The sequence below is a fragment of the Salmo trutta genome, chromosome 38, assembly GCF_901001165.1.
Source record: "Salmo trutta chromosome 38, fSalTru1.1, whole genome shotgun sequence".
NCBI lineage: Eukaryota > Metazoa > Chordata > Actinopteri > Salmoniformes > Salmonidae > Salmo > Salmo trutta.
The window spans coordinates 5621189-5634784 of NC_042994.1; the positions used below are offsets into that span (position 1 = coordinate 5621189).

The window sequence follows — 13596 nt, forward strand, 5'->3', positions numbered from 1 at the left end:
TCCTGTGGTGCTAGCAGGAAACACAGCGAGGGAGAGAGAGAGGAAAAGAGAGAAAGAAATAGGAAAGTTAGGTGGAAATAGAGAGAGAGAGAGAGAGAGATAGATAGGGATATCTGGCATAGGCGTGGCAGTCTGCTCTACAGGAGTGGATAGAGTACTGCTCCAGGGAGGGGACAGTGAGGACTGCTCCAGGGAGGGGACAGTGAGGACTGCTCCAGGGAGGGGATAGGGAGGACTGCTCCAGGGAGGGGACAGTGAGGACTGCTCCAGGGAGGGGACAGTGAGGACTGCAGGGCGCTCAGGATCAGAGGAGGCTGGTTGGAGGAGGATGGAAGGATGGAATCAATGGTGTTTTGTCTCTGTCCCATTACTTCATTCCTTTAACTCCTCCCACCAGCCTCCTCTGGTCAGGAGTGAGGAGGTGGTGACTGGGTTTGGGACTCTAACCAACTACCCTTGGTTGGGGTAACCTACATGTACTCATTTTGATTTAGGATTTGATATCTCTAGATATCTCAGGGGGTCTGAGGGGCGAAGTAGTTGGAGGTGGGGGCGAGAGCGGGGGGGGTCACTTACACGGAGATGCGGGCGAGCTGAGTCCGCCGCCGTCGGGGGGCGTGTTGATTGGTTTAGAATCGGGCATGGGGAGGGGCACGGGGCGCGCCACTGGGGGCGGCGGGGGCAGCAGGAAGGAGCCTGGCATTTTGCTCTGGCTGTGACCACCTCCGTTAGGCTGCAGAGACGGCAGACACCACACAGGACAGGGTGAGCACTCAGCACACACACCACACAGGACAGGGTGAGCACTCAGCACACACACCACCCAGGACAGGGTGAGCACTCAGCACACACACCACACAGGACAGGGTGAGCACTCAGCACACACACCACCCAGACCATGGTGAGCACTCAGCACACACACCACCCAGGACAGGGTGAGCACTCAGCACACACACCACCCAGACCAGGGTGAGCACTCAGCACACACACCACACAGACCAGGGTGAGCACTCAGCACACACACCACACAGACCAGGGTGAGCACTCAGCTCACACACCACCCAGGATAGGGACACACACATATACGGCTGATGGAAGCACCAGCTAGCCACCAGTCAGTCTCACACAAACACACAGAAACCATGACGACAATGGAAATAAATACTGGAGGACACTAAAGCAGGAAGACAGACAGAATGTGGGAGTTAGACTGGGACATACAGAACTTAAAAAGGGAGGGGAAAATATACATCTTGGATCTGAGATTGTGGACAATAAGAAGGGTTTGTGTCCTGGTCTAGTGGTAGAATCCCAGCAGAGCAGCAAAATAAAATGGCTGAATATTCCACCGTTTTTTCCATAGGGGGGCAATCCAGTACAACGGATTGTGTGGAAGTGCAAGGGTCTTAGTCCGTTTGTGTGAAGTGAAACCCTAACAGTCTGTGTGTGTCCCATGTCCCCTCCACCCCGTCCTCCAACCCTCCCTGACCTCTCACCTGTCCCCCGGACTGCCCCGAGCCGTCGGCGCAGACGAACTGGACGAACTCCTTTAGCGGGTCCTGGTGGTGGTGGTAGCGGATGGTGGGGTGAGGGAAGTAGGGACTGGACTGCTGGATGATGGAGGAGGAGGGGAAGTGGAGAGCTGAAGCTGAGGCACGGGGACTCCCTGAGAGAGAGGGGGAGGAGAGGGGGAAGAGTGAGAGCGTGAGAAGGGACAGAGGGAGAGGTAGGCAGAGGGAGGAGAGTTATTTGGGTCCATGTAATCCCACTCCAGACACAATTCATATAACACATTTAGAAAAGACAAGAAACACAAAAGCGACACAAACTAGACTGAATAGAGTAACTGATGTAATCCAACACACTAGACTGAATAGAGTAACTGATGTAATCCAACACACTAGACTGAATAGAGTAACTGATGTAATCCAACACACTAGACTGAATAGAGTAACTGATGTAATCCAACACACTAGACTGAATAGAGTAACTGATGTAATCGAACACACTAGACTGAATAGAGTAATTGATGTAATCCAACACACTAGACTGAAGAGAATAATTGATGTAATCCAACACACTAGACTGAATAGAGTAACTGATGTAATCCAACACACTAGACTGAATAGAGTAACTGATGTAATCCAACACACTAGACTGAATAGAGTAATTGATGTAATCCAACACACTAGACTGAATAGAGTAACTGATGTAATCCAACACACTAGACTGAATAGAGTAACTGATGTAATCCAACACACTAGACTGAATAGAGTAATTGATGTAATCCAACACACTAGACTGAATAGAGTAACTGATGTAATCCAACACACTAGACTGAATAGAGTAATTGATGTAATCCAACACACTAGACTGAATCCTTACTGGGTTGAATAAATCTGTTAATTCATCTGATGCCAGATTGGTTTATCAGTGTGGTGATTAGAGAGAGTTAGAGAGTGGACGTCACATTATTTCCTCCAGGGGTTTACTATAGATGTAAATGCATGTGATTTATTAGTGTGTTTATCAGTGTGGTGATTACAGAGAGTTAGAGAGTGGACATCACATTATTTCCTCCAGGGGTTTACTATAGATGTAAATGCATGTGATTTATTAGTGTGTTTATCAGTGTGGTGATTAGAGAGAGTTAGAGAGTGGACATCACATTATTTCCCCCTGTGGTTTGTACTACAGGGAGTCTAATGCTACTTGTGTATCTAAATGAACAGAATCATCCAAGGCTGCAACATCTGGTCCTATTCATACAAAACATCTCTGCTGTATTCTCTGTCTATCTACAGTAAGCACAGCTTGAACACACACACACACACACACACACACACACACACACACACACACACACACACACACACACACACACACACACACACACACACACACACACACACACGCACACACACGCACACACACACACACGCACACACGCACACACGCACACACATACACGAATGTGCAGCACGTATTACACACACACACATGCACACGCACACACACACCGAAGCGTGACAGTCAGAGAGACACACACACACACACTTTCCTGTTGGTAATGCTTGTTGGGGATGTGTAATCAATCATAGCCTATCATTGCTGTGTGGTTCGGCCCAGTAGTATGAAGCCTGGGAGAGTTAAATCCCACCGCTAAATCCCTTATAGACATTAGTCATTGTGTGTGTGTGTGTGTGTGTGTGTGTGTGTGTGTGTGTGTATGTGTGAGACGGTGTCTTCTGAGATTCTGTGGCCTTGGCGATTTGGCACTGGAAACAGGCAAGCTGGTTGGTAGACTGCAAGGGGACTTGCATCTGTGAATGTGTCTGTCTGTCACCCTCTATCTCTCCAGTGTATGGAGGTGTGTGTGTGTGTGTGTGTGTGTGTGTGTGTGTGTGTGTGTGTGTGTGTGTGTGTGTGTGTGTGTGTGTGTGTGTGTGTGTGTGTGTGTGTGTGTGTGTGTGTGTGTGTGTGTGTGAGAAAGTGGGCTCACTAGACCAGACTGACTACCAGAATAAACAGACAACAGTCACACCTGGCATCCACGCCCTGCCAACAGGAAATAAACTAAACCAGACAACGTCTATGCCTATAGCTCCAACCCAGCTACTGATGTCAAGCCAAACTCTCTCCCTCACACCTTTCCCTCAGTCTATCCCTCTCTCCCTTTCTCCCTCACCCCTTCTCCAGTCTCTCTCTATCCCTCTCTCTCCCTCACTCTTTTCCCTCAGTCTATCCCTCTCTCCCCTTCTCCAGTCTCTCTCTATCCCTCTCTCCCTCACTCCCTCACTCTTTATCCCTCTCTCCCTCCCTTTCATTGGTCTCTTTATAGCATCGTGGCCTCTGAGGGACTTTCTATTTGGACGGCGGCCATCTTAGCAGCCCCCCTCCTCTTCCCCTCCTCCTATGGAGCCTAAACACTGTCTCAGTCTCACACTACAACTCTATTACAGACTAACCTCTTAGCAGTTTTTACCCACATTCTAACTTGGAGAAGGGGTCAGCTATGAATCAGATATACCTGAAGCTGGTCTGACACATCTTCACGTAACAGGAAGTCAATAGAATAATGGAATGTACAGCTCTTCTAGCACTTGGACAAGCTCTATATACTTAAACCAATCCATCACTGTTGTTATACTAGGAAATGAAAATGAATAGTACAACATCTATATCAAATGTATACCAATCTAAATGTACAATTCTTAAGCTATTCTAGTGAAACGTGAAGGGGAGAGCTGTAAGAGTCCAAATGACCTTTACATGATAGAGCTGCTTTGGCTGTGGACCAGGCCAATCCTCAGAGAAGAGCGAGAGAAGAGAGAGAGAAGAGAGAGGGATGGAGGAAAAGAAAGAGACAGAAAGAGGGAGTGGGGGATGTATTTATTCCTTTGGAAAGTGAAACTCAACAGGGACTACAGTAGCTGGCAGGCTCTATCTCAGAGGGAGAAGAGGAATTCTCAGACCGGAGGCCTGGAGACCATTTTGTTATCCTCACAACGTTCTTCTATAAGGCGAGGGGGCGGGCCATTTGAAACAACTAGTGTGTGTGTGTGTGTGTGTGTGTGTGCGTGTGTGTGTGTGTGTGTGTGTGTGTGTGTGTGTGTACGCCCGTTACACTTGTGTGCGTTTGCCCTGTTTGAAACAGAACTGGCTCGATCACATGGGCATGGAATGACTGTGGCATGAAGACACACAAAATAAAGAAAGCGAGAGAGAGTGAGACAGAGTGTGGAAAACAGTGATGAGAGAGAGAGAGAGAGATAGAGCTGAACTGTTGCAGGCCATGATAATAAATGTCAAGAGATCTCTGGATCTTATCGCTAGTTCTCAGATCAAAGTGGGTTCAATTCTACTACTGCTGCTAGGTTGTCTTGGTGAAAGTGGTCTCTGCAATTGGGGTCAATAAGATTCTCTCCCATCTCTCTCTCTTTCTTTCTCAGTGACGATAGTATTAGGGGTGGGGTCTAGAGATCTGTTTATCTATAAGGGGGTGGGGTCTAGAGATCTGTGTATCTATAAGGGGGTGGGGCCTAGAGATCTGTGTATCTATAAGGGGGTGGGGCCTAGAGATCTGTGTATCTATAAGGGGGAGGGGTCTAGAGATCTGTGTATCTATAAGGGGGAGGGGTCTAGAGATCTGTATATCTATAAGGGGGTTGGGTCTGGGGGCGGGGGTTGGGTCTGGGGGCAGGGCTTGGTCTCACCCCTGCCATCGTGTTGTGTGTGAGCGCCATCTATCAACCGTCTCTCTCTCCCTCCCTCTCTTTCTCTATAAGGGTGGTGAGGGACTTTAGGGGTTGGGTCTGGGGCTCACCTGGTCTCACTCCTGCCAGCACGGGCAGCGGGTGGTGTGTGAACGTCATGCGGGGGGACCTCGTCTGGGGCGACAGGGCGTTGAAATCAAACTTCCCCGGCTTCTTAAGAGAACCAGGCGAGGACAGTCCTGGCAACAACAAATAAATGGGATCAATATAAAAAGAATATCAAAATGTGGGAGAAGAGGAGTTGGGTTTAATGTACAATGTTTTGGATTGGCTGCTACACTTAAATCAAAAAATGTAAAAGGGAATTCATGATTAGAAAATTGTTATTCTTTGATTGATTGGTTTTAAAGCACTTTGATTGGCTGATGACAGTGCATTGTTTGAGTCCTGTTGGATATTGGCCATTCTCCTAACCAATCCCAGGCTGGCGGGCTCAGGACTTGCAGAATTCTCAGTATAAACAGTGCCCTCAAAAAATATAATGGGAGGGTTGAAGTTGTGGCTTCGGGGTGGTCAGGGTGGGGGAAGGGTTGATGTAGGTTTGAATCAAGGCAGTAATTAAATCTACAAGCATTTTTAAATCTACATCCAAGATTGGCTGAATATTCTCCTCTTTCCAAAGCTCCACAGCCTACCATATGAAGCTCCATTCAAAATAGAAACACTGTATATAAACTACAGTATAGAGCCTGCAGCTGCTCAGTGAGAAAGACAAGCAGACGGAATGGAGAGGAGGAGGGAGGGAGGGAGGGAGGGAGAGAGGCGAGAAAAGCGTGGGAGAATGTGAGTGAAGAAGGAGAGAGTGAGTGATGTCAGAGTGGAACCTGTGAAAATGTAGCAGTATTTTCGTTGTTTCTTTTCCTTTCTAGGAATGTCTGAGATGGACATGTCATAAGATGGTAAATATGGTTCATTATCTTCATCTCACACTCACTCACATACACACACACGACAACCCTCACCCACTCACCGATTACCACAAACACTCACCCACTCACCAATTACCACAAACACTCACCCACTCACCGAACACTCACCGATTACCACAAACACTCACACACTCACCGATTACCACAAACACTCAACGATTACCACAAACCCTCACCCACTCACCGATTACCACAAACACTCACCCACTCACCGATTACCACAAACACTCGCCAATTACCACACACACTCACCCACTCGCCGATTACCACAAACACTCACCGATTACTGCAAACACTCACACACTCACCGATTACCACACACACTCACCGATTACCACAAACACTCACCCACTCACCGATTACCACAAACACTCACACACTCACCGATTACCACACACACTCACCCACTCACCGATTACCACAAACACTCATCGATTACCACAAACACTCACCGATTACCACACACACTCACCCACTCACCGATTACCACACACACTCACCCACTCACCGATTACCACAAACACTCACCGATTACTGCAAACACTCACACACTCACCGATTACTACAAACACTCACACACTCACCGATTACCACAAACACTCACCCACTCACCGATTACCACAAATACTCACACACTCACCGATTACCACAAACACTCACACACTCACCGATTACCACAAACACTCACACACTCACCGATTACCACAAACACTCACTGATTACCACAAACACTCACACACTCGCCGATTACCACAAACACTCACACACTCGCCGATTACCACAAACACTCACACACTCGTCGATTACCAAACACTCACACACTCGCCGATTACAACAAACACTCACACACTCGCCGATTACCACAAACACTCACACACTCACCGATTACCACAAACACTCACACACTCACCGATTACCACACACACTCACACACTCCCCGATTATCACAAACACTCACCGATTACTACGCACGCTCACCGATTACCACACACACTCACACGCTCACCGATTCCCACAAACACTCACACACTCACTGATTACCACAAACACTCACTGATTACCACAAACACTCACACACTCACCGATTACCACACACACTCACCGATTACCACGCACACTCACCGATTACCACAAACACTCACCGATTACCACAAACACTTACACACTCGCCGATTACCAAACACTCACACACTCACCGATTAACACAAACACTCACACACTCCCCGATTACCATAAACACTCACCGATTACCGCACACACTCGCCGATTGCCACAAACACTTGCACACTCACCGATTACCACAAACACTCACCGATTACCACAAACCCTCACCGATTAACAGACACACTCACCGATTACCACACACACACTCACCAATTACCACAAACGCTCACACCCTCACCGATTACCACAAACACTCACCGATTACCACAAACCGTTTACCACAAACACTCACACACTCACCGATTACCACAAACACTCACCGATTACCACAAACACTCACACCCTCGCCGATTACCACAAACACTCACCGATTACCACATACACTCACCGATTACCGCAGACACTCTCACACTCACCGATTACCACAAATAATCACACACTCACCGATTACCACAAACACTCACATACCATTTACCACAAACACTCACCGATTACCACAAACACTCACCGATTACCACAAACACTCACACACTCACCGGTTACCACAAACACTCACCGGTTACCACAAACACTCACCGATTACCACAAACACTCACCGATTACCACAAACACTCACACACTCACCGGTTACCACAAACACTCACCGATTACCACAAACACTCACCGATTACCACAAACACTCAAACACTCACCAATTACCACAAACACTCACATTCACTTTAACATTAAGACCCAGGACCTTTTCATACTATTTTTAGTCATTTTCAAATTAATCCTAGAATCCTAACAGACAATATTTGTTCCCAAACTTTGTGGTCTATTTCTGTGGTCCTGACATTAAAATCCTTAAAATCCCATTCAACCACAATTCACCCGGTTCCAGCTGGGTATGTGTGAAAGTCTATGGAGAGAGAGTGCAGTGTGGGGGCGTGTAAACAAAACGGTGTGAAAGAGTTAAGTCTGCAGCAGGTGGGAGGGAGGGAGTGACTAATATGTGTGAACCATTTATGTCTTTAACAGACATATTTCATTTTTAGTTAACCAGGGCTAGGGTCTAGTGGGTATAGTGTGTGTGTGTGAGTTTCATTTTTAACCAAGGCTAGGAGGCTAGAAGGCTTGGGGGATAGGAGGCTAGGGGGATAGGAGGCTTGGGGGCTAGGAGGCTATGTGGCTAGGGGGCTATGTGGCTAGGGGGCTAGGAGGCTTGGGGGTTAGGAGGCTATGTGAATAGGGGGCTAGGAGGCAAGGGGGCTATGTGGCTAGGGGGCTAGGAGGCTTGGGGGCTAGGAGGCTATGTGGCTAGGGGGCTAGGAGGCTTGGGGGCTAGGAGGCTATGTGGCTAGGGGGCTAGGAGGCTAGGGGGATAGGAGGCTAGGGGGTTAGGAGGCTATCTGGCTAGGGGGCTAGGAGACTTGGGGGATAGGAGGCTAGGGTGCTAGGAGGCTATGTGGCTAGGGGGCTAGGAGGCTATGTGGCTAGGGGGCTAGGAGGCTAGGAGGCTATGTGGCTAGGGGGCTAGGAGGCTATGTGGCTAGGTGGCTAGGAGGCTAGGAGGCTAGGGGGCTAGGAGGCTATGTGGCTAGGGGGCTAGGAGGCTATGTGGCTAGGGGGCTAGGAGGCTATGTGGCTAGGGGGCTATGTGGCTAGGGGGCTAGGAGGCTATGTGGCTAGGAGGCTATGTGGCTAGGGGGCTAGGAGGCTATGTGGCTAGGAGGCTATGTGGCTAGGGGGCTAGGAGGCTATGTGGCTAGGGGGCTAGGAGGCTATGTGGCTAGAGGACGAGGGCGGGTGTATTGTAGCTGTCAGACTAATTGGAGCCATGGAAGAGAGGTTGAGAACCATACCTGATCCCACCGCTGACACGGTTACTGTGATGTCTGACACCAACGGTTACTGTGATGTCTGATACCAGCGGTTACTGTGACGTCTGACACCAGCGGTTACTGTGACGTCTGACACCAACGGTTACTGTGACGTCTGATACCAGCGGTTACTGTGACGTCTGACACCAACGGTTATTGTGACGTCTGACACCAGCGGTTACTGTGACGTCTGACACCAGCGGTTACTGTGACGTCTGACACCAGCGGTTACTGTGACGTCTGATACCAGCGGTTACTGTGACGTCTGACACCAGCGGTTACTGTGACGTCTGACACGTCTGACACCAGCGGTTACTGTGACGTCTGACACCAGCGGTTACTGTGACGTCTGACACCAGCGGTTACTGTGACGTCTGACACCAGCGGTTACTGTGACGTCTGACACCAGCGGTTACTGTGACGTCTGATACCAGCGGTTACTGTGACGTCTGACACCAGCGGTTACTCTGACGTCTGACACCAGCGCTTACTGTGACGTCTGACACCAGCGGTTACTGTGACGTCTGACACCAGCGGTTACTGTGACGTCTGACACCAGCGGTTACTGTGACGTCTGATACCAGCGGTTACTGTGACGTCTGACACCAGCGGTTACTGTGACGTCTGACACCAGCGGTTACTGTGACGTCTGACACCAGCGGTTACTGTGACATCTGACACCAGCGGTTACTGTGACATCTGACACCAGCGGTTACTGTGACGGGGTATGGTAGTAGGTGCCAGGCGCGCCGGTTTTGAGTGTGTCAAGAACTGAAACGCTGCTGGGTTTTTCACTCTCAACAGTTTCATGTGTGTATCAATGGTCCACCACCCACAGGACATCCAGCCAAATTGACTCAACTGAGGGAAGCATTGGAGTCAACATGGGCCAGCATCCCTGTGGAAAGGTTCCGATACCTTATAGAGTCCATGCCCCAGTGAATTGAGGCTGTTCTGAGGGTAAAGGTGGTGGTGGGGGCGCAACTCAATATTAGGAATGTGTTCTTAATGTTTTGTACACTCAGTGTATGCCCCACTATATACGAGCACAGAGGGACAAACTGACAGAGGATTTCATCCAGTGGCTTCCCCCACTATAACAGAGGCGAGACCCATGTTATGTATCTACTCTGGCTGTGTGTGTGTGTGTGTCACTACACTGTCCTCTCTCCTCCTGGCAGACCACAGCAGTGGACTGGCAACCAATCAAGTGCTCCTGTTGACCCCTCTGCCTCTCTACACTAACAGGCCTGCCACCAGATGTGCCTTCAAAACACAGTCTCTTGCTCGCACAAACACACAAGCACGTATGTACCCACACGCTCATACACACGCTCATACACGCACACACACACACACACACACACACACACACACACACACACACACACACACACACACACACACACACACACACACACGCACACGCACACACATTGGCTTAAAGCAGTAAAAGGGAAACCAGAAGGAATTCCCTTATCCACACTAAACAGAGGTTATGTCCCAAATGGCACCCTTTTCCCTATATAGTGTTTTGGCAAAAGTAGCGCACTGTATAGGGAATAGGGTGCTATTTGGGACGCACACTATAGTGTAGAAGACCATCAAAGGCTCTAACTAACTCATATTAGAAGCAGCAGAGGCCCCTTGCAAATCTCTAGTGGTCTTAAACATTTCAGAATCATTTGGAACTCATTTGAAATCATGGTTATTTCTAACCCCCAGCGCCCCGAGACACACACACACACTTCACTCTCCCTCCAGCCCCTGTGGAGCAGATGTCGCCAGCAGCCTTGCTACTCCCAAGGCCACACACACACACAGAAGCACCATCTGGGACTAGAGCGTGTGTGTGTGTGTGTGTGTGTGTGTGTGTAGCAAGGCTGCTGGCGACATCTACTGTACATACTAGAGCTGCCTGCCTGCCTGCCTGCCTGCCTGCCTGCCTGCCTGCCTGCCTGCCTGCCTGCCTGCGTGTGCTCAATTGGCTATGGAGGGAGTAGAATAGGGGGTTGGCTATGGTGGTGTGTGTTTTTGGTTATTTTTCCATGGTCCTGTTTGTTTGTGTGTGCTTGCTTGTTTTCCTACCCCCCACCTGGATAGGAACTCCCAGCTGTGGTTTGCCTGTAGCAGGTGGAACCCTCCAGAAAGCAACACACACTGTAGAGTGTCACTTTGGTGTTGATATTTCACTTCCTTATGTTATAAAGTACATTTTACCAAGACAAATAGGGTTCTTCATGTTCTGAATCATTCAGCGGGGTCTTTCTCTACCATACCATTAACATTATATCCTAAAAGTCAGATGTCGTACCCTAATACATCCCATAATAAGTAGAGAACTCTGTTGACAGAGCAGCGCAGCGTTATCGCCGAAAACGTTTCACATTTTGTGGTGGTCATCTCCCAAGTTGTTTCCACGGACCGCAAATAGCAAGCTGAATTAAACGTTAAAGGTTTTGAAAATTTAAAATCTTTCATTAGGCTCAGTACTCCGGTGACATTTCAGAGATACACTTGTTTTTGTGAGAAATCTTTGAAAAAGAACAGGAACCTGGCATTAATATGAATATTGTAAACTAAAACAAGAAAACATGTCATGTCTCAAAATTGATATCCATTGATACCCATCTTACATCTATATTGTTTTATGTCCTCAGGATTTGAGAAGAAAGATGAGGAGTTCATTGGTAAGCCTGTCCGGTATTCTTCATTTTCACACAGCATCCAGCCTAGCTGACGAGATGTTGTTTTTCTGATTTATGAGCACTTTTTTGTCCTCGCTCTAATTTTGACCATCCTACAAGGGTAAAAACTCAGATAAATTTTGAACGGATTATGAGAGACACGAGGTTTGGACCATTGGTTATCTTAGTGGAGTATCTACACAATTATCATATGATTTTACCCAGTGTTCAAAAGTTGCGTTTTTGATTGGACACCTTACCATCTCCCATTCTAAATCTCATTTCATTTGCCAGACAGTAGAACTGATCACCTTCTATCTCTCCATCACTCTTTCTCCTTCCCTCAATCCCTCAGAAAAGGACACGCGACCATCACACATCTCTAAAGTCGACAGCTCTCTCTCAACACATTACATACTAAATACACAAATGCCTCACATTTGTAATTCATTTGGGTTTGTCCATTCATTTTGGTTAAATGAATTGGCGAGAGGGTCACCCAGGGCTGCATCCAGCCTATTCCCTATGTAGTTTACTACTTTTGTCCAGAGACCATTTTTATTGTTTTTAACCTTTATTTAACTAGGTAAGTCAGTTAAGAACAAATTCTTATTTACAATGACGGCCTACCCCGGCCAAACCTGGACGACGCTGGGCCAATTGTGCGCCACCCTATGGGACTCCCAATCAGGGCCGGTTGTGATACAGCCTGGAATCGAACCAGGGTCTGTAGTGACGCCTCTAGCACTGAGATGCCTTAGACTGCTGCGCCACTCAGATATGTTACACATACTCCACACTACAGTATATGACCAAAAGTATGTGGACACCTGCTCTTCTAACATCTCATTCCAAAATCATGGGCATTAATATGGAGTTGGTCCTCCTTTGCTGTTATAACAGACTCCACTACTCTGGGAAAGCTTTCCACTAGATGTTTGAACATTGCTGCGGGGACTTGCTTCCATTCAGCCACAAGAGCATTAGTGAGTCGGGCACTGATGTTGGGCGATTAGGTGTGGCTCGTGGTCGGCGTTCCAATTCATCCCAAAAGTGTTTGATGGGGTTGAGGTCAGGGCTCTGTGCAGGTCAGTTAAGTTCTTCCACAACGATCAAGACAAACCATTTCTGTATGGACTTTGCTTTGGGCACTGTCATGCTGAAACAGGAAAGGGCCTTCCCTAAACTGTTGGCACAAAGTTGGAAGCACAGAACTGTCTGTCTAGAATGTCATTGTATGTTGTAGCGTTAAAAAACAGCCCCAGACAATTATTTCTCCTCCACCAAACTTTACAGTTGGCACTATGCATTCGGGCAGGTAGCTTTCTCCTGGCATCCGCCAAACCCAGATTCGTCCGTCAGACTGCCAGATGGTGAAGCGTGATTCATCACTCCAGAGAACGCGTTTCCACTGCTCCTGAGTCCACTCCAGTCAATGCTTGGCAATGCGCATGGTGATCTTATGCATGTGTGCGGCTACTCGGCCATGGAAGCCCATTTCATGAAGCTCCCAAAGAAACAGTTATTGTGCTGACGTTGCTTCCAGAGGCAGTTTAGAACTTGGTAGTGAGTGTTGCAACCGAGGACAGACAATTTTTACGCACTACTCGCTTCAGAGCTTTGTTGTCATTCAACGATAGACAACTCGTTTTCATGCACATTTTCCACTTGAGAAATA

The 13596-nt window shown here is 48.1% G+C and overlaps 1 protein-coding gene across 13 annotated transcripts in view; it reads right to left on the minus strand.

Moving 5' to 3' along the window:
* The window catches only part of LOC115177605 (nuclear factor 1 X-type), a 145231-nt gene that overhangs the window by 5029 nt on the left and 126606 nt on the right, over positions 1-13596 (minus strand). For 9 of the 13 annotated variants that reach the window (XM_029738507.1, XM_029738503.1, XM_029738505.1 and 6 more), the window contains 3 exons: positions 5327-5455; positions 1497-1666; positions 577-733 (listed from right to left, as the gene is read on the minus strand). In XM_029738507.1, the coding sequence (XP_029594367.1) occupies positions 577-733; positions 1497-1666; positions 5327-5455 (456 nt within the window). Of the gene's footprint in view, positions 1-576; positions 734-1489; positions 1667-5326; positions 5456-13596 lie in introns of all 13 variants that reach the window. The other 4 variants (XM_029738511.1, XM_029738510.1, XM_029738508.1 and 1 more) reach the window with 3 other exon arrangements.